General features: G+C 36.9%; 1 protein-coding gene across 3 annotated transcripts in view; it reads right to left on the reverse strand.

Moving 5' to 3' along the window:
• The window catches only part of CADM1 (cell adhesion molecule 1), a 363,418-nt gene that overhangs the window by 68,606 nt on the left and 271,829 nt on the right, over positions 1-22,983 (reverse strand). For all 3 annotated transcript variants that reach the window (XM_027857516.1, XM_027857515.1, XM_027857514.1), the window contains exons 2-3: positions 9,536-9,682; positions 8,051-8,203 (exon numbers count right to left, since the gene is read on the reverse strand). In XM_027857516.1, the coding sequence (XP_027713317.1) occupies positions 8,051-8,203; positions 9,536-9,682 (300 nt within the window). The remainder of the gene's footprint in view (positions 1-8,050; positions 8,204-9,535; positions 9,683-22,983) is intronic.

Below are 22,983 nucleotides of genomic sequence, written 5' to 3' on the forward strand. Positions count from 1 at the left end.
TGTCAGAAAAGGAAACCAAGAGAGACTAAAAAGCACCTTATTCAGTAAACACTTGACTTACTTGCCAAATGGATACACCTTGCTAAGTAGCTAATGTTGCTAAGGGCAAGATTAGTTTAGAATATAAGCTTATTTGCAAAATCTTTATGGAGAAGAATGATGAAAGATTTTGAGCAGAGTCATCTCATAAAACAAAAAGACTAGAACTTAAAAATCAGTTTAAAGAAAATTTGGCAAGAGACTCAAATTAAGCAAAGACAATTCAAGGGAATTTATCAAGGGAAATGGAAAGACAAAAAAAAGGAAAAAAAAACTGTATAAAAATTATAAAAAACTATTTTTAGTTTCACAACATTAGTATTAAAAATAGACCTTTTAAAAAATGGGAAAAGCAATTGGCCTTGGCTAAAATAGAGAGGAATTCCATGGAAGTCAACACAATTATGATAGCCCTGAATGATTAATTCATAAAGTAAAGTATGTGAAGAAGACACCAAAGGCATGTAAAAAAAAATTCAAGAAGTAACATTTCTGAGTAAATCTAATCTTTAACATCACATAATTCACCGAAAGATGAAGGAAATTAAAAAGTCCACTGTGCATTTGATTTGGCAGGAATATTTAATATGGGAGAAAAAAAAGACCAAGAGAACCTCAATAACTAGAATAATCTACACATATATCAAGTGCATCCTAAGTGACAGTATTAGTAAGCAACAGGAAGGCTTTAATAAGTAATATTATAGCACAGTAGACCACCTACACCAGATATTCCTATTTGTGGAAGATATCATGCTGGTTGCATCAAAACCTAAAATGGTGAAGAGCCTGTGGAAAAGATTCATTATCACTCAAAAGAGTTTACCTTAACCATCTGCACAGGAAAAACTAGGTAGATGAAAAATGCATATTGTCCAGAAGATGACATGCAGTTAGATGAATAACCAATAGAGCCCATCCATCAGTATACATGTCTAGGACAGACACTGCAAACAGACAAAGAGTTGGGCCCAGAATTAAACAGCAAAAGAAGAGTAGCTTGGTTTGCCTTTGAGAAATTTCAAAACTTCTTTAATGATCTGAAACTTCTCCCAGAAACAAAGGCTTATCTTTTTAATAACATTCTTCTACTAGGGTAATTATACGATTAGATATATAATACTATGGTCTCCAAAGAATTAAAAAAGGGATATTATTTAAAGCATAGTGGAAAGGAATATGGTAGGTATAAGAAGGCTGCAACACACAGACACAAACAGAATGGTGAAGAACTGGAGGAAAGGATGCTGAAAAGAAAATGCATGATTAAAAAATACCATAGGTTAGTCACACAGAAAGATAACTAATGGACAGCCCATATGCTTCTCTGATATCTTTAAGATTAGAGACAGGGAATGGGTCTATGATTTCACTGGTATAAGGAACTCTCTTGTAAGGAAACTATCTCTACCAATGCAGGTTGGACACACAGACCTGGTCATATCATTCTCTCACCCACAATCTTTCATGGTCTTCTGCTTACCAAGGAAAATTCATACGCCTTCTGGCATTTGAGGCCTTCTATAGTCTAGTGTCACACAGGTTTTCATGGTTATCTCACATTATTTCCACCCACTGACACCATACTTAAGACTAAAATGGATTACTCATGACCTCTGAAATAGGCCAAGACTTCCTACCTCTGTGCACTTGCATACATAGTTCCCATTGCCTGGAATGTTCTAATTTCTGCCATTCACCTTTCAAATTTCTACCTATTCTTTAAAGCCCAACTTTAAATATCCCACCTTATGAAAGCCTCCTAATTCATCCTTATGTACAACAACTTTACTCAATCAATCAATAAGTATTAGGTATTTGTTATTTAGTCATTTTTCAGTTGTGTCTGACTCTTTGTGACCCCATTTGGGATTTTCTTTGCAAAGATACAGGAGTGGTTTGTCATTTTCTTCTCCAGATCATTTTACAGATGAGAAAACCGAAGCAAACAGGGTAAAATGACTAGCCCAGGGTCACACAGATAGATAGTGTTTGAGACCAGATTTTAAATCAGGAAGATCAATCTTCCTGGCCCCATGCCTGGACCTCTATCCACTGTGCCACCTAGCTACCCTAGCAATAGGTATACAAAGATAAAAATGAAATATTTCCTCCCCTTAAGAAGCTTATGTTGTTTGTATTGGAGGAAACTATATGGACACATAAGTAAAAATATGTTTAAGTAATTAAATGAGGAAAAGAAAGAAGGCCAGTATGGCTCCTCTCTTACCAAATCCCAGATTGCACATTACACTTTGTTGTCTACATCTCTGATATACTTAGTAATTATCTGTCTGTCTGTCTGTCTGTCTATCTATCTATCTAACTATCTATCTTATCTCCACATAACCTACCCTGTCACTGTAAGCTCAATCAGGACAGGGTCTGTATTTTACCTAAATATGTTATTTTCCTCTAGACCCTAGAAACACTGCTCAGTATATATAAGCAGGCACATAAGAAATGCTCACTGATTTGAATAATCAAAGTCAAATGAATTTCCACAAGCTCTTGGCATGGCTCTTGTAACATAGAATTCTCAATAGATGAGGGTCCCGAATCATGGTCAACTCACTATGATTTAAGAACTTCTAACTAAAAATATATAAAAAATTATAATTATACATGCAGAAGTCCTGTAATAGGTTCAGAGGATAGGCACAAGGAGGTGTAAAGAACACAATAATATGACAAATGAGGAAATTGTTTTCCTTTCCTCTTACTTTCTCCATTCCATGATGATTCTGTTAATTCTACATCCATAATCTCTCTGACATCTATCCCCAACTCCCACCTTTCCATTCAAGTCACCACTACCACCTTAATTCTGGCCTACATGACTTCTTGCCTGAACTGTGGAACTTTATTTCTTCCTCTTCTTCTCTAATCTATCTTTAACATAACTGCCAAATTAAATATTAATGCACAGGTCTAAACACTGACTCCCCCCTTCTTAAAAAACCTTCAGTGACACCCTATTACCTGTGGAATGAAATACAAACTCTTTTGTTTGTTTTCGCTTTTGTTTTTTTTTTGATGAGGCAATTGGAGTTAAGTGACTTGCCCAAGGTCACACAGCTAGTAAGTGTTATATGCCTGAGGCTGGATTTGAACTCAGGTCCTCCTGACTCCAGGGCTGGTGCTCTATCCACTGCACCCCCTAGCTGCCCCAAAATACAAACTCTTCTGCCTGACATTTAAGGCTTTCCATAATTTGGCTCCAATCTACTTTTTTTAGTATTATTTCATATTACTCCCTTTCATGAATTCTATACATTCCAGATATATTTAAATAAATAAATGGAATAATTTTCTCAGCAGATACCTTGAATTGTTGTCTAACTCACTATGACTTAGAGAACACACACACACACACAACCAAACACACACACACACACACACACACACATATGGATAGATAGATTTTATATATATATATGTATACACACATATAAAATATATATTATATATATATAATATGTGCATGTGTGTGTGTGTGTGTGTGCAGAGTCTTAGAAAGGATTCAGAGGACAACCACATTTTATCCTACTTTTGTGCATATGCATAGGAAGCCCTCCCTTTACCTTCTGCCCTATTAAATCCACATATTACACCCATGTCTACTGAAATCCTCTTTCTTAAAGGCCCAGCTCAGGTGACACTTCTCCCTGATCCTTCCCTGCTCCTTCAGGAAAAAGTGACTTCCCCTTCTTCAAATTTACTGATAGCACTAAAAAACAAAACAAAACAAACAAAAACCCCATACCTCTCCTTTACCCTAATTACAGACTTGTTGAGTCATTTCAGTTGTGTCTGTCTTTTCATGACCCCATTTGGGGTTTTCTTGGCAGAGATACTGGAGTGGTTTGCCATTTCCTTCTCCAGCTCATTTTACAGATGAAGAAACTGAGGCAAACAGGGGTAAGTGACTTGCCCATGGTCACAGAGCTAGTAAGTGTCTGAGGCCAGATTTGAGCTCAGAGAGGTGAGTCTTCCTGACTCCAGGCCTGGCCCTCTATCCACTACACCATCTAGTTGCCAATAATTATAGTCTATCTAGTTCTACCCATTACGGTCTCTGTTTCATCGGCCCACCTCACCCCTGATTATAAACTCTTTAAGGATAAGGACACTGTCATTTGTGGGGAGGTAGGGTATGGGATAGGGAGAATCTCCAGAGGTGGTATGATGTCAGGAAGAATATTATTTACATCCTGCCCTTGACAAATGGTTGTGCAACCTTAGACAAGTCACTTAACCTTAGTACCCCACGTAACTATAAAAAACTATAGATGGAAAAACAATCACTGAGGTACACTGGTACAGTGAGTTTCCTCACTGGTAATTATCTCTTATCAATAAATCAGAGGTCCAGCCTCCTCTGCCCCATTGCTAAGAAAAATGACCTTACTACTTATCAGTCCCTTGTACGTAGTAGGCATTTAATAAAAGATTTTAAAAATGTGACATTGAATTGAATTCAATCATGAAAGAAAAAAATGGCCTTAATTATAATGTGAGTTGTTTTATTTATATGCAGGGAAGAAAATCTGATGGTGATGGTTATAATTTCTGATGTAGCCCAGCACACTGATGCTCTTTCAATTAAAAAAGAAAAAAGGTACGTTCCATTTATTTCAAATGGTCTAGGGAACAGACTAGATGACCTTCTAAAAGTTTAGTGTAATCTGAGGAGCTAACATCATTCTGCCTTCAAATTAGTCATTTCAACGTAAGAAAATCTATAGATAAGGAGGGATTCTTTCAATACAAAAGTTCACTTTTGAGAAAATGAATTTCCTATTAAATGATAAATCTACTCATAGTCTAGTAACAGGTACATTTATGGTATTTTTTTTAAGCCTTGACCATGAATGGAAATAGCTGTAGAAACATCTAAAGAAATTCAGAGAGATGAGAACCTGAAAGAAAATCCCATGGAGGGAAGGCCCAAGAATCAGCAAGGAAGTGTCAAGGTTCTTTTTAGCTAACCTCAAATCTTTAAAAGTGCTAATTATAAACATTACTCCTACCACATATAAAAAAAAAACAGAGCCATGTTAATTATAACAAAAGAGGAACCTTAAAACTGATCAGTAAGTGAAATCTCACTCTAAGACCCTTTAAAATAATTAGGTTCTCCTGTTCCTGGCATCGTAAGAGTGAACACTAATTTTAGAAGGACAGCACTGTAATAATATTAGCTACTATTATCAGTAACTAGATTAATCTGAGAGCAGTATACACACACACACACACTCTCTCTCTCTCTCTCTCTCTCTCTCTCTCTCTCTCTGTCTCTCTCTCTCTCTGTCTCTCTTTCTCTCTCTCTCTGTCTCTCTCATAACTCATGAATAATAGGATAAGGAGAGGCCTGTAGTACACTCTGGTGAAAGAAACAAACTGATCATGAGTGGAAAAAGTAAACGAATGTCTTAACAAGCAACCAAGTGCATGTAAAATACCACGGGGGAGTTTTCGTTTTTTCTATGGATGAAATAATAAACATAATAGTATCTTTAGAATGGCACAGATAACATTAACAAATATCCATCTTTTGCCCTATAATTATGCTGAAGTTTTTTGCTGAATGCATCAAACAACTAATAGACACACGCACTGAAATGAGCATCTTCAACCTATCGAGAAGTTTGACAGCTGTGTAAGTACATATGGCGTTCCTTTCAGAGTACTGTACATGGCAACAGAGATGCTAATACATCATTCTTCATTCATTATAATATCTCAAAACCCTAAACCTTGGGAGAAAAGGTTTGAATATATGAGTATCAGTGGAAATTGTCAGATTTCAGAGTATGAAAGATTCAAACACTGATGACAACAATTTTACTCTGTCAAGGAATCCTGGAGTAAATTCAATGGAAAGAATATTAAATGAATGTGTAAGACTATCTGCAGAAAGAACATCTACTGCTATTAACTTTCAAGTATACTTAAGTTCTTGCCTCTGCAAAATACAAGCAAGAAACTGTTACATTTAAAATAATCAGATTCCCCCCCACAAAGGATTCCAGGCATAATGTCTCCCCAAAGTCTGCTCCTGGCATATCCCTCCTCCCAGACAGAGGGCTTATTCACAGTCATAATGGATTGGTCTTGCAGCTTTCTGAACAAAATTATCAGTCACTGGAAGCGAATAGTTAGTGACTATTTGCCAATGGACAGATATATTTCTGAAAACCAAAGGTGCTTATCTTTGGGGGAATAAACCATGGGCACCCTTGACAAGAGATTCGACATATATTGGTAGGTAGGAACACAGAGTTCTAATTCTGATTCTTCCTCATGTATTTTGTAATCTTAACAAGATGGTTGACCCCCTTTTTCCTGTCTGTGAACTGTACCTCCAGGAGCCTAATAAATACTTTGAAAATTCAAAGCATTGTAAATACTTGTAAGTTTAAATATTGACACTTCCTTGTTGACATCCTAAACTCAGAATGTCTGATTGGAGAGCACAATGGACAGTCAGTCTGAAGCCTACATATCTCAGGACTTACTCTGAGAATCAAAAGATGTATTCCCAAACTCCTACCAAAAGATAAGAACTGCAGAAAAACGCTATCGAACATTATACCCTTGTAAAATTTCAAGGCAAGTCTTCTCCTGAAAACCTTTTCTATTCTGTTTATCTATTGACTTGATGGAAATTTAAACCTCAATCAGAGCCCAAAATGAATACCTGAAAGGAAATTAATAGTAAGACATGCATATATGCGGACTTTAAAGGACAGACTTTTTTTTTTTTAAACAAGACTCTCAAATTAGTAGTTATCTGGCTGAAGAGTACATGGGCTTTAGGGGATATAAGGTATGATTTGGTTTTAGGAAGGAAACAAATTTTCTATTTACAATTTTGCATTTACAATAAAGCAACAGGATAGGAGTTATATAAACACATACAAAATACAAGACTGTCCTTCATATTTATCTTCCCTTCTAAATCTCCATATCATTATGCTGAAAAGCTGCATTCTTCTGCCTCAAATAGATTTTGATTCATCATCTCCTCATAGGTATAAATCAGAGCTCCTGCCTCACCATGGTGAGTGTCCTGATGCTTTCACTGTAAAAACCCACTTCCTCTACCTGCCCCCAACTTGGTTAATGCTATGTGAACTGCACCCACATATTGAGTTCTATCTGGGGGCAAGAATCACATGGAGATTACTTTAGATGGAAAAATATTTACTGATCATACTGAAAAAACAATCTGTATAGAAACCCAGTTATAGGTGTGCTGCTGGAAAGCATTTTTAAGTGATTATGAGAAAAGAGCCTTAGTTCCCTGAAGGTGAGCTCAGCACCACCACGTTAAAAGTTCTGTGCTTATCAGGATGCTCTCCTCCCAGGAAGCATTTAACTCTTTACTTTTATAAGGATGGAGTTTGCCATAAAGCCCAGGATCACGGAGAAATGCTTTCGCAGCCTAATTCTGGGTATACTCATTAAATAAGGCAGTAAGTCAAACCAGGTAAAAAGACATCAAACAACAGTATAAGAAAAAGCATATCTTAAAAAGAAAAAAAAATTAAGAGTTTTGTTAAAAAAAAAACAACTGAAACAAGGAACAGATGTGAGCAGTCCATCTTTTTCTGATTCTCACAGGAAAAAAAATGAAAACTGTGAGTTAAAAACAAAAATAGTCCAAGTGGTCAGTGATTCATTGCAGGGCTAAGTTTTCCTGATATTTGCTTCTGAAGTTTGAGGTTTGAAAACCAAAGCAAGAAGGAATCTATAAATTGCTGATTGATATTCACTAATATATTTGGTAAAACAGACTATTTAAAAAATCAGCATGATGTAAGGTTATTCTTATCTAAAAATAGGTCATTACATTACATTAAGTTACATTACATTACAGTAAGATATTCCATTAACCTCTTCCCTGCTGTGGGAAGCCACATAGTTTCATGGGCAATTCACTCTGTCCCCTAGCATTAAACAAAAGTTTAAAAGCCTTGAGGTGAGCATCAGCTACATTTCTTACCAAGTACCGTGATAGTAGTATAAATTTCCTGTGGGGGATCAGTGTAGAGCTGGCAGAAGTATCTTCCTTCATCAGAAATTGAGACATTTGTCAACGACACTCTGAGTTCACTGTTAGAGAAATTCACTAACTGAAATCTGCTGTCCTTCAAAGCTGTGGAACAAAACACATCATTAATGATTGTGAGGAAGACGACAGATAGTATATTTTCCTCCCCAGACTTGGCAAAGTCAGATGCCTTAAAAGACAGCTAAGGAAAAGAAAAATAATTTGTTACATCTTTCTGCATGTTAGCAGGTTCTTCCTACACCTTGTATTTCTACCTTGAATTTCTACTGTAATTACATTCTAGACAAATAACCCTGACCAAAGGGGAAAACACCCACCCACCTTGGCAAAATGCCAATAATTACTGCTGTCAGTTTGGAACATTTATTCATAAATTATTTCAGGCTTCCTATCAGTAGACAGACAGACATAAAATGGGAGATGAAGGGAGGTTTGTCTGCTCCCTGATCCACAATGCTAACTATACCCAGCTTCATAGCATGGAATCGATTACAAGAGGCATGAGGCAGGAAATCTGAATCACAGCAAGCGTAATGTATGTAGGTTTTTTATTTACCTTCAATATTTACTGTTGAAGTCCTTATGGTAATTTTGACAACAGCTAGCTTACTACAGACTGACAAACACTCATCTGAAACAAAAGCAGTTGGCATCTCTTCTTATCACTGTTCTCCCTTCTCTTTAATTACTTATAGTTCTTCAACGCTTTCTACACCATATAAATGTTTGGCATGTCCATTACAGGTGTTGGGGACGAACAAAGGAAGGGGACACATATGTAGGAAGGAACATACCATACACATTTGATTCTGCTAGACAACAATCCTTTCATGTAACAATTTTTCAGTGGATTACTGACAAAGAAAAAATTCTATTCTTATCTTTGTCCAGCCCGAGCCCTAATCTGAACCATTTCATTATGCACAATTTAGGTTCGATGATTAGTCATTGTGGCTCCTGATTTAGAAATATTTCGCCAGGGAAACCTAGAGATAACTTCCCACTCCTAGATGTGGGGGCAATAGGAGATTTGGTTTTGTCTTTAGGGGCACGAATTGCCTTGAAAACTTCAATCTTCAAACCAAACAGATTACCTTTCAGAATGCTATATTTTCCTTGCTTTACTCTATTTGAGTTGTTTGTGTCAGCTAAGTATTTGGCACTCAATTGCAATTCACCTTGAATTACTACAATCAATTCCTATTGCAAAGTAAGACTGTCTTACTTTAAAAGGGGACCATCAAGATTTCTATTAAGCACAAAGATTATGATTGCACGTCTCATCTTCCCTCTGAAGAATCGACTAAACTTTAAGCATCTAACATTAAATTAAAAAGGAGCCCTTCGCAATCTCTTTATCAAAACTACCAGCAGCAAAAGAAGTTGCCATCTAATACTACAGGAACAAAAACTTACGCCTGAAGTCCCGGAAATAAATGGTCTGTCGGTTGGGATTCAGTAGCTGAATCACAGAATCATCACTGTTTTTGACTCGGCAGCTGATGGTGGCAACTTCTCCCTCGACTACTGTCACATCTTCTGTAATCAAATTCTGTCCATCACCTTAAGAGAAGAAAAAGATAAAGGAAAGAAAATTTAATGATCGAATTTTAGGAGAGAAGCACTGCAATTATTATTATATTATTAGTAATTAATATAGTTATTTCCACAGCATTTCTACCTCCCTACCAGGAACATAAAATAGAATGATGAATATCTCGTTTATCCTCAAAGATGTCTTATCTTAGCATTCTCCTGGGTAGACTTTGTAACTGTGAGGTAGATAGGGGCAAGTAATGATACTCTCAACCTTCAGATGGAGAAACAAGTGCTCAAGTCAAAAACCTAAATTGAATTTGAATTTTGGAAAGTACACTGGGTCTTCTGACTCACATTCTAAAAGTCTGTCCTCTAAGCAACTTTTATTTATTGGAAACTTTTCAATAGTTTTACATCAAGATACTAAGCCCTGTCCAGAACCCCCTATATCTATGATGTTGTGTTAGCATTAGATCTCAAAGAACATTCAGCCATCTACTCTGGCCATCTTGCCGAAGGTACTGTTGCTGCCTCACCTAGCACAGTATTTTCAAACAGAACCACCAGGGGAAGACAAAATAACCAACCCCTTTAGCCCCCAGAATTGTTAATCCACCCCTTTTTAAAGCTCCCATCTTGGTCTATCTTGATTGGTGAGAGCAGGCATATACTCAGTTCATCCACTATGTCTGGCTGGCTCTGAACCATCAGACCAGACCACGCTTCATACCTCATCTAATAATAGCTAATCATAGCTGACATTTATATAGCACTCACTATGTGCCAGACACCATATTAAATGCTGTACAATTGTTATCTCATCTGATCCTCACAACAGTCCTGGGAGGTGCTATTATTATCATCATTTTACAGATGAAGAAACTGAGGCAGATAGAGGTTAAGTGGCTAGCCCAGGGTCACACAGCTAGTAAGTATGTGATGCTGGATTTGAACTCAGGTCTTCCTGACACCAGGCCCAGCATTCTATTTCTTGTGCCATCTCGATGCCTTTAGTTAAATACCCTGGCCATACTCCTATCCACTTTGCTGTCTGCTTCTGCTACTGGCCAGATACCAATCCAACATGTAATTTCACCAATATCATACTACCACTGCTCCCAGAAAGGGCACATCAATTGATTACTCAATTAGATGGACCAACTCATCATTCTTATGACTCCCCAACCACTCCCTCCCCTGATTACTCTCTGGTATATCTGTTATAGGAGGGTAGGTGGCTCAGTGGATAGAATGCTGGACCCAGAGTCAGGAGGACCTGAGTTCAAATCCAGTCTCAGACACTTATTAGCTGTGTGACTGTGAGCAAGTCACTTAAGCTCTGTATGCCTTAATCCACTGGAGAAGGCTAACTACTCCAGTATCTTTGCCAAGAAAACCTCATGGACACCATGGTCCATGGGGTCGTGAAGACTGGGACACAAATGAACAGCAACAGCAACCCCTGACTTCTGAATCTGTATCCTTAGAGCACGGTGTCTGGCATATCACAAGCACCTAATAAATGTTTTTTTTCTTTTCTTTTCTTTCCTTCATTCTTTTTCAAGTGTGGGATAAAAGAAGGGAGCATTAGGAATGGTGACTCTTCTAGGGCATGGGGGTGTGGTTTTGACTCTCCTATGTGGTAATATTAAGGATGAAGCCTAGGAGCCTCCAGTGGCTCATAGACCATGGGCCACTGACCCCTATATTAGACAAGACAATATTCGTTCAGCACCTGCTATGTGATGGGCACTAGAAATAAAGTACTTTTCCCACAACAAGTCTATAAAGTGGGCAGTGTAAGTACTATGAACTCTTTTACAGAAAGTGAAACTGAAGTCCTAAGGAGTAAAATAAGTCACTGCTAATAAGTGGCTGGCATGGACTAGCCAATTCTTCAGAGTGGATTCCCAAATTTCCATTTCCCATACTGCATAACAGTCAAGTACAATTCATTAAACAAGCAGTAAGCACCCAGTATGCATTATGAAAGTATAAAAGGTAACATAGAATGTGTTTCCCGCCTCGAAAGTACTGACCATCTAGCTGGAGAATCAAACCCAAGAAACAATTAGAGAACAATGCAAGACAGAAAGTGATCATGTGGCAAGAAGTAAATAAAAAAAAAAAAGCCAAGAAGTACAAGAGGACAGTCCAAAGAATGGAAAATCAGTGTGGGTGTAAGTAGTCAGGGTGAGGCTCTTCAGATTTTTACTTCAAGAATGATCATACAATTAGAAGTTGTGATTATTTTCAGTCCTCAAAGAACATTTGTGAAATACTGATGAGATTTAGGGTAGAAAATTAGGTAACAGGATCCAAATACAAATTATGGCTTCCTGGCCTTGTGAAGTTTACCTTTCAGTTGGAGAAATAGGACAGATTTATAAAAGATGAATGCCAAAAAGCTTCAACCTATGCATATGTTAAAAAAGTTCTGTGCCAAGTTTTGGGTTTCTCAGAAATAAAGGGCAAAAATGGGTAATTTTATAGAAAAATAAGAGAGGACAAAACTCACACTCAAATTCTCTAGCAATATAATTATAACATATGGGCAGGACTTGTATCTGTCATCAACTCTCTGCAGTGGCACCCCGTTCACATGAGATGGGGTCAAGGGTTGTAGAGAGGGGATTCAGACTGAAATGGCATTCTGCCAAATCCACCCAGAAATAGTATACCTCCTACCAGAGGATTAGAAGAGAAGAAACTCAAGAGGCAGGAAAAAAATTACTGGAGTCACAGAGAAACAGAAATTCCTGGTGATTGAGAAACAAGCCAAAATGATACCCAACCTTGAGAAGTATGAACCTGGGGAGTGAGTAACCAGGCTCAGAGGGTTTGTAGGGAGCAAAATGGCAAATTTGCTCCAGTTTGATATTGCAAGTGAAAGCTCAGTGTGCTGACGGTGTTACAGAATAACAACAAAGAGAAAAAGTGATCAGAAAAACAGAGTGATGCTTATTTTTTCCTTAGTGAATTACTGTGACAAACCCTGAATTTAGAAATGAGCTGGAGGGAGAATCTTATTCCCAGATTTGAGAAAAGAAAAAGGGGAAGGGAATTCCTGCCAATCAAGCGCTTTTCAAGGTGCTAAAATCCCTGTAGTTTTACTAGCCCTAGCAAAATTATGCACAAAAAGGACAATAAGCTTATTTCTTCAGGGTAACCCAATCTATTGAGAAAATTAAGGAAAAATTAAACTGCTTGATTCAAATGCTGTAACTGTCATTGAGTCATGGAACTTGTCTTGGGAAAGACTAGAATACAAAATGTAGGCTCTTTCGTTGTTAGAGGCATTTCTTGTTGCTAAAGGAAGTTTATTGGCAATACAAATAAGAACCTTCAGTTTATAAAAGGTACATGCAGAAAAGCCACAGTGTGATAGGCATTAATCTCTTCAACATAAACCAAGGACATCCAGGTCCTGGCTACAATCTCTCAGATACAGCAGAACTTAATAAAAACCAGTTCCAATTCAATTATGTCCTAATGGAATACTTCAGCCTAACAATAGCTATACACCTCAATTTGGGATAGAGCTTTACCCAGAATCCTAAGGTTGGTTTGTTCTGATCTTAAGGTACTATATTCATGTTATTATATATAATTATGCCATATCTCCTCCCCTTCTCCAAGAAAAAAAAAGCGCTGAGCTGATTTTGTATCTTTGGTGATGAAACAGCAAAGTTTCTTTTAAAAGTGACAACATATAATGAAGACATCTCAAGGAACAAAAGGCCAGGTCAATTTAATGTGCTTTTTATTAACTAAATGGTGCAGGTGGGCTTTTTTGAACTTGCTTAAGAAAATGTGCTGCACAAGTCCAAAGCAGTTCCATCATCATTATAGTACTATTATGTCCAATGCCTCAAAAGAAAAAAGAAAAAAAAAAGCCAATTCCCCATACCTTTAACATGATTAACGATGCTAATGCCAAAAAAAAAAGTTTAAGTAATAATGAAATCTTTTCCTAAAAGATGTCAAAGTGTTGTGGCTGGTGGTGACACCCTGACGATGACACCCTGTACCAGAGCCAATAAATTATACCAGGCACCTGGACAGCAGCTGTATTCAACAAGGCTCTGCCCTTTGAGAAACCATAAGGTGGCTGCACTGGAACAATAATGAACCTATTTATTTGAGGCAAAGGAAGTGAATGACAGTGATGAAAATATGATATGTATGTCAGTACTCTGAACTGCCTGCAGCCTTTATGTAAAAATAATTTCTGCTCACATCCTCGAGTATTTTTTCCGAACAGAAGGGTGCACTGTGACTTGATAAATTTCCCCTTGAAATAGATATCATGACAATTAGGTTGTTACAAAACACAATTTGATGTGCGGCAGAAGGAGACAAACAGCTAACTCATATGTCTCTCCTAAACAAACCATTTTTAAAATCTTTTTTCAGTTTTCTGAAACTCAATTAAGATATATACAGTAGAAGCAGAAATAGCACATGCTTCCCTTCAAAAGAAATCAAACAGGTACAAGCAACTGTAAGCATTAAGTAAGGTTGTTAACAGCAAGCTCATTTATTTAAAAGCTGAAACAATGTCTGACACACTTGGAAATTCTGTGCTACTAATTGGTATGGGTGGGGTTTCCGGAAATGGAGAAAAACTGAATTTCAATTTAAAGAAGCAACTAGATCCTCTGTAAAAAATTCTATTTATATGTCTTCATAAGTAAACATCTACAAGGCATTCCATAAGATTATTGCTACTACAGGCCTCATGTAAAAGTTCTCTAGCAAACCAAGAGTTGTTAGCCCATTACATGAAAGAGAAAGCACATTATCTAAAAAGATAACCCTTATTTTCGTGCTTAATGACCATCACAGTCTAGTTAGTGGGAGTATTCAGCATATAAATCTGGGATGAATTCTACTTTCATTTAGCTTTAGCTCATTTCTTTCTTTCCTCAAATCTCACATGGCTATAAAAACTACATGCAAAAAATTGGCACTGCATAAAAATCAATCAATAATTCCATTTTCTAAGAGAAAGGACCTGGCTACATAGGTAAGAGCTCCAAGTCTCCTAGCTTAGAAACAAAATGGGAATTCATTCTTCCCAAGTTACCTACAAATTGTTACTTTTACTGGTGAACTAAAGAACATTTTTCTACTAGGAAATTCTCTACTCTGCTGGGAATACTTACTTGTATTTAAAGGAAGCTATCTTAACCTTGAGTTAATGTCTGATTTTTAAAAAAAATCTTAATTTATCCAGTATACAATTACGTAATTCAAAATGAAGAAGAAACTATACTGAATGTAAAACATCCTGTTTACTAGTTTCCCTCTTCTCTTACCAGCACACTTTGCCCCTGGAGAGTGGCTTTATTACCATGGCATGGCAGGCTTTTGCAGCACTGAGAACTCTTACCCCAACAATCTGGCTGTTAATAAATAAAGGACTACATTTATTCTGGAAGAGTCTCTCCATTCAAATCTATAGTCAAAGGGTAAGCCATGGGTAAAAGCAAATTCTGCTTATTCAATGGCTATGTTGTAATATCTTCCAGACACCTGAGGTACCTTGGAGTCTCTTAACTAACAGTTAAGAGAACAGTTTGCCCAACTTGTGACATGAGCCACAAGTGCATCTGAAAGACAAAAAATCCTCGAAAGAGCAACTTAAAAAGCAAAATCATGTTAGGGAATCCCTATTTCTCCCTGGCTATAAGACTGGATCCACTATTAGCTCAATGCAATAAAATGTCTAACCTGGCAGATGTGTAATCAAAAAAGCAGATTTTATGTTTAAAAAAAAATCATTTCAACAAAGCACAATAAAGTGGAATCAGTTTGGGGAGCTAGACTAAGTGAAGACAGATCAAATGAAAAGTTCAGAGATTGTTAGAATAATTAACGAATCCACAAGAAATTACCACCAGGCTACAAAAATATCTTGCATATATCTTTAAAGTGCTATATTATATCTTCACTGGGCCTGGGTCAGAAGGTTTCACATAAAACATTCTTTTTTAGGGCAATATATGGACATTCCTAACTTGAAATAGGAAATATATCTTCCACCCAAAAGATTTTTTGATGGGTCACTCTGATCCATCATCTCCTAAGAATATCATGAATGTGCCTGGTAATGTATTTATTTATTCATTTTTAAAATGACTATACTATCCCCCTAACAGATTTTTAGAATTTTAAATCATCAATATCACCTCCATTTTTCCTAGCATTTCAGACAAGACTAAGCATATTTCAGGGGGAGAAAATTCATAGAAAGAAGGCTATGGGAATTTAGGGGAGAAAAACTTTCTGGGAAAGATTCAAACTGGAAATATGTTCCCCAAGTCTATGTAAACATAATATTCACTACAAATCATTAACAAAGCCATTAAGATTTGATTTGTATCTAAGCAATTATTGTCAGCATATTTTGTACATTTGCTTTAAAGGACTGAATCCTATCTTTCAATTCATTATATTGCTTCCTGCATTTACAGTTTTATATCCAATCAGAAACCTATTTAAATTAATAAGAATTACTGTAAAAGTAATTTGGAAATAAATTATTTGAAGTTCAAGCCACGAAAGCCTTTGATGAAAGAATTTTGTCCCATTAAAACACTACAGTAATTTCTTCACTAGTCCAATGTGCCGATGAAAGAGGCAACAGGAGACAATCCCTAGAGAGACTTCCAGTCACTTTGGGTTAGGGTTAATGGCAAGACCATCTATGCATAAACACAACTCTTCGTTTTCGAAAAGAATCAGTGTCTCAACCTTCATGAATACTTAAATATTTACTCAAAATCAAAGGTATTCAATCCGTCTGCTGTTTACAAAGCTTCTCTTAACCTTTTTGATCCCTATTCATATTCCAATACAACTAAAAGCAGCAACAGTATCTTGATCTGCAGTCTAGTATCTTGATTTGCAATGCATAATCTGGTCCTACATCATAGAAATAATCATTATTAATTAAAAGGCACCATACAGATTATAAACACAGAAATAGCACACTATCAAATCAAGAAATGTATGAGACCTTACTCGGTACTAGAATGTGAAATCCTTTATTCCTGCTATTGTGACCTTCATTAAATTACTATTTTTTTAATACTTTTTTTTCAGGCAATTGGGGTTAAGTGATTTGCCCAGGCTCACACTGCTAGTAAGTGTCAAGTGTTTGATCTGAGGTCACATTTGAACTCAGGTCCTCCTGACTTCAGGGCCAGTGCTCTATCCACTGCACCACCTAGCTGCCCCCTTCAAATTATTTTTAACAAAATATTATATATATTTATATACACATATATCAAAACAATATATTTAAATCTATATAAATATACATATATATACACACATATGTATAGATGGAAAGAGAGAAATATCTATCAATCACACAGAGGTAAGTTTCATTTTGTTTCATTTGTCGTGTTATCCCTGATTATTGTGGAAACAGTCAGAATGTTACAATTTTCTCTGAGCATAACAGAAACATGTGAAAGAGAAGCATCTTGGTTTTAATCTAATCTTTTTTAATAATCACTAAAGGTGAGGCAAAAATCTCAATAGCAATTCTGCCTCAGCACTAGATTTTTCTTCAATTAAAATTGTTGATTTTCCATGAATACAAAACAAAAAATATCATCTGATATAATATTAAGCTATTCATGAATATTCTGTATACACATTTCTTGTTTAGTTGACTAATGGCAAATTAACGCTCTCTATTTTAGCTTAAACACATACTATAGGTATGTTTGATTAGCATTGAATTCCAAAAGCTGATTGCTATGCATACTTTGATTATGTAATTACATAATAGAGTATAATGGCTCCTTTGGAGTCATTATGATCTATATGGCAAATATGTTTCAGTTTTGCTATAGTTTAAATACACGTTGAAATGACAGCTCATAACAAGGAGCCACTTTTCAGTCTTATCAGCTAAATGGGCATTTTCCCATTTATCCTAACATCTCCTTGACACCAATTAAGGCCTATTGTGTCAAGCCATGTGTACTTTAGAGAAATTCCATTTGTTTTCTTGGCATTTAAAAAAAAAAGAAGAACATTTATTTTAGAAGTTGTAGAAGCAAAGGTCCTGGCCAAAAAAAAAAAAAAAAAAAAAAAGCTAAAATTCCATTCTTCATCCACCCTTCGAAAGGTCTGCAGGAATCACATCTAGTTCATTAATTACTGTTTAGACAATCACAAGGGGGTTAAAGATGCTGTTTCACCTTTTAACCCTAAAATTCACATGAAGACACAACAGCCACAAATATTGATGTTCGTGATGGTGGTTTGCCATAGTACATTTAGTTTTTGCTTTAATTATACATGCTTTAACATATACATAACTATACATAAACAGCATGTTACATAAAGCCTTATTAGTTTTTCTAAGATTCCATTATTCTGAAGTTCCAATGGGGCTTGAAGGAGGTCTCAGAACAAGGTTTCTCCTTCACAGCCCTAAGACTGGTTAGGGTGACTTCTAGTTCTAAATATATGACCCTGTGGTACACTGTATTATAAATGGAAAAACATAAGCTTCCTGTGGGTAGTGACAGCATCAGATTTATCTTTGGGTAACCTGTACTACCTGGTATGATGCATTATGCATATCACATGTTTAATCAGTATCTGTCAAAACGAAAGTAAATTTTATTTTAAATGCTCCATTAAAGTCCTAAAATGATGTATCACTATGGCATAGAAGTGACCCCAGGTAATTGAACACTCTGCTAGTGGAGCCAAACACTTGACATGCTCTACTACCAAGCTGGAAAGGGTTCAGGTGTGGGACTAATGATGTATCTGCCCTGGCCTAGCTATGTCTGAAGAGGGGTCTTCAACAGGCTTTGGCCACCCAGTTTAAGGTTCCTGCTTCACCCACCATTAAAAAAAGAAATCCTCAGAAACCCATGAAGACCACTTATTTACTAAGGTACAAAAGGTTTACAACCTACTTCAGAAAGAAATCCTGGACCTTCTGAAATTGTGATGCAAGAACAATTTTTTTGGGTGACTGGGGGAGTTGTTTTTAACTTTTTGGAGAAAAGCAATTATTTTAAAGGTTCCCTGGTTTCCTTGTATTTTTATTATAAACTCAGAATCATAGAATTCTATAGAAGGAAAGGAGCCTTAGAGATTCTTTATTTCTCTATTATCCAGGTTTCAAGAAGAAACATTTCTGCTTTTCTCCCTCAACAAGAGAGTTTCTTTTGCCATACTAAACACCAAAGGTGAGTGACCTGGCTCTCAACTTTAAAGAGAAATAAGCACTAGACTGTATCCACTTTTGTGTCTATGAGGCTTGAACATTAAAACTCCTGAATAGAGAAAGGTCAAGCACAGTCCAAGTGGCATTTACATACAGGATTGGCATTGCTTTTCTGAAAAGAAACATCGATTAGATATCCGAAAACTCTTTTCAAGGGAGACAATGACAAAAGGAGGTAGTTTAAGCATCCCTGCCTGTGCTTCTTCAATTTCAACTACCACATTAGCCAGAGTCCGTAAAGGACTCTGAACTCAACAGGACAGCTTAATCAGTGCACACAGCAAAGCGTGGCAACCAAAGTGATTATTACAATTAATGTCTGAACGGCCTAATCTCGTAAAATTAAGAGGGGGCAATTCCCACTATAGAATGTTTATGATAATCCACTGTTTATTCCTTCCTTGGAAAAAAGTGATACCTATCATTAATCCTGGAGCCATGATTTAGTTTTTTCACATCAAAATTTACTTATCAAAGAAGCTAATGGTAATAGAAGCAACAAGAATTAAAAGATCAACACTGGTAAAATAACAAGCATCACAGAATCTTTTTGCTCATTTCACTTAAAAAGTACGCCACAAAAACAGGCCTTTTCATCTTCTCACTACTCTTCATACTTGGACAGCTTTTATGCTCTTTTCATTTATCAAAGAGATAGCATCTTCTTCAAGAAAAGTGAGATGTCCTAACCCTGCGGTAAAACTCCCTCCAGTGGACAGGCTTTACAAATATCAAAAAGAAGAAAAAAATAAAGGAAAGACAGAAAGATCCATTCATTCATTTTTATTTATTATGAATAAGCATAATAATTCATTTAGGTGGTGTTTTAACGCTAAATGATGTTCCTCACAACGATCCTGTACCACACGTAGCAGCAATATTTTTACTAGGTTGGGGCTGAGAAAACAGAGACTTTTCCTGGACCTTGTGGCTAATAAGTATCAGAGTTGGGGTCTCACTCTAGGTCTTTGTGACACATTTCTTTCCTGGTTGTCTTCTTGCCAGTCTTACGACTCTTTCTCAGGTCTCCTTTGCTGAATCTTCATCTGGGTTTATGTGCATTAACACTTACAAAGCCTCCCATAGGATTCCCAACCCTACCCTTCACCACAACTTGCCAGTCTTCTTACTTCCCTACCACACACTCTGTGATCCAGAGACACTGGCTTCTTTGCTGTTCTTAGCAAAGAATACCCCATCTCTCAATTCTGAGTGTTTTCTCAGTGTCCCTCCATGGCCAAAACACTCCATCCTAATCTTCATCTTTGGCTTCCTTCAAATCTCAGGTAAATCCTACATTCTACAAGAATTTTTTCCTCAGTCCTTCTATGGTGATATTCTTTAAAATAGTACTATAACAATATTTTTTTGATAGCAAGGTGGTGGTACAATGGATAAAGTGCTAGACCCAGAGTCAAGAAAAATTGAATTATAAAACTCGAAAGTTTATGTAAGTAATTGCTGATAAATCAAAATAAATTAATAAAAGAAAAAAAAAGAAAACTTGAATTAAAATCCAGCCTCAGAAACTTACTGGCTGTGTGACCCAAGACAAGTAACTTAACTGCAGTCTGCCTCAGTTTCCTCCTATGTAAAGTGGGGATAAAAATAGTACCTACCTCCTAAGATTGTGAGATATCTAAAAGGTCACTGTAAACTTTAAAAAATCATATAAATGTTAGCTATTGTTATAAACAGTAAGCTATCATCCAAGCTGGACTTTGGAGAAGAATGTACAATTGTAAAACAGATGCTCCTTACTAAGTTAATTGAGTTGGCATTGCAAGACTTCTTTTCAAGGGATTTGATTCTGTGGTGTCCACGGAGAACAAAAGGAGAATGAAAAGATGGTTTTAAATTGGGCTGTTTCAGCAACAGCATAAAACTTGGTGGTTTTCCAGTCTTACAACATTTACCAAGTCTCTTGCAGACAGAATAAATGTACCACAGCTAGAAAGGCCAACTGTTGGTCTCCTGCACCAACCACTTTGCACATGAAATGAAAATATGACACAGTACACCGTTGGGGATATATCAAGCAACTGCTGGTAAGCATGAAAACGGGTTCTGAAAAATACGATCTTCCCTGTGTATGGACTTCTAGAGGAGAAGTTCAGTATTTGATATTCAAAATCGAATTCTAAAGGGAATGATGCGCTTCAATAAGAGCTGGTAGCTGGTGAGGCTCTGGGTTGGAGACACAACCAAAATAACTCTGCCTGGAGAGGCCTATGGTGAAGGAAAACATGGAGCCCCCATGTGTGAGGGCAATAGTTCATGCCTCTAAATTCACAGCTATCCACAATATAAAGGTTGAAGTCTTGAGAAAAAAAAAAAGCTTAGAGAGTTCTTAATCCTCTCATTGCTTCAGATGCATTCTGGAATATGGTGTCCCTTCACTCTGGGCTACAGAGTCCAATGGGGTTGTTTGGAGAATAAGCCTATTTCAGAATGAAAATGAGCAGTCATGGTTCCAAAAAAAATATGTTCCACCAGAGTCATACTTTCCTGTCTAATGGGTTCCAACCCAAAACCCACAGAGGATCAACACAGAATACTCTAACTTAGGTTCACAAGGTTTGAACCTAGGAAAAAACTCAGATATCATCTTGTCCAGTCCCTTTTGATTTACAGATGAAGAGATGAAATTAGGTGACTTGTTGAAGGTCATGTTGGGAGTAAATAGCAGAAATGAGGTTCAAACTCATGCCTTTGGATCCTAAATCAGTGGAAAACAGCACAGCACACAGTATACAGTACTTGGACATGAAGACGATTGGGGCTCACATCCTACCTTTTAACGATATGATTAGGCCCAGGTCATTTAAGCTCCCACACAACCTCAGTTTGCTTCTCTGTAAAATGGGGAGAATAATACTTATGCCCCCTACCTTACTGGGTGGTTTTAAGGAAAAGATTTTGCAAAGTTTAAATTGTTATTCCAACGTGAGCTGCTACTGTTATCATCAGCTCCCTCTCAGCTTGGTGCACTCTTCATTCACTGGAGCTCCACAGAGTTCTTACAATCTCATCTCCCTCTATGATTCTCAGCCTGGAGCCTCAATGAGCAGGCCACGTGCATCTCTCTTGTTCTTTTGTACCCAGATTTTAAGCAACCAATTTAATAATGTCTGGCCTTTGGAGAGAGGTATCATTATTAAACCTGGGTCACTTTATGCTTCGACTCACTAACTGCTGTTTTTTTCTCTACATTTGCCTCCAGGGTGTTAAAAGATTAACAATTTGTGTAAGATACTTAAAATCTCAAGGGTAAAACATGCAACAATAATTACTCTATATACACACAGGAACAAAAGGAATGAATGCAAGTCTCTGACTCCAGAGGCAACAGAAGCACATTATTTCATTTCCAAAGTTAAAAAAAAAAATTAAGATAAAATCCAACTCTCCCACCGCTTCTGGAGGCCTACTCTACCCTTCTGTATATTAATAAGGAAGTACCTGAAAGACCATTAGACTTTCTGGTACAAAAGAGTTGAGAATAATGAAAGAACCTAGTGTGTCTCATTTACACGTCTCGGTAAAAAAGCTAAAGTAATTCTCTCAGCACATAAGCATTTTAAACCAAACATTCAGTCTATCGGCATTCAGCACCTTCTAATATGTGACACTGATAAAATTAGTTCTATAACCAGAGTCTAAATACAGGGCCTTTGGTATTTAGAGAGAAGTCATCTGTGTTCTACTGAATGATTCTACCTCTAAAGGCAGCTCAACTCCAACTTCAGACATTTACAGTACCTGCTTCAAGGGCATTCATTAGTATTGACAGTCTGTATGACTGAAATTTGGCTGCAATACCAGTCTCTCTCTGCCATCTCCCCGTTCATTTCTCCTGCCAACAAGAGCCACTGAAAGCCTTCCAAATTTAAAGCATAGAGTCGACAGGACAAGCAAGTAAGGATATCAGTTGGAACACATCAGATATGGACTCAGAGTGAATGTCAGCATCAACTGACATTACTGCGGGAACGGAAAAAGGGGGACAGGAGGGGAGCGATGTTTCATATTCTTATTCGAGAGAGCATTCAGAGTG

Source organism: Vombatus ursinus, unplaced genomic scaffold (genome assembly GCF_900497805.2).
Source record: "Vombatus ursinus unplaced genomic scaffold, bare-nosed wombat genome assembly UNPS02012156.1, whole genome shotgun sequence".
In the NCBI taxonomy this organism is placed as follows: domain Eukaryota; kingdom Metazoa; phylum Chordata; class Mammalia; order Diprotodontia; family Vombatidae; genus Vombatus; species Vombatus ursinus.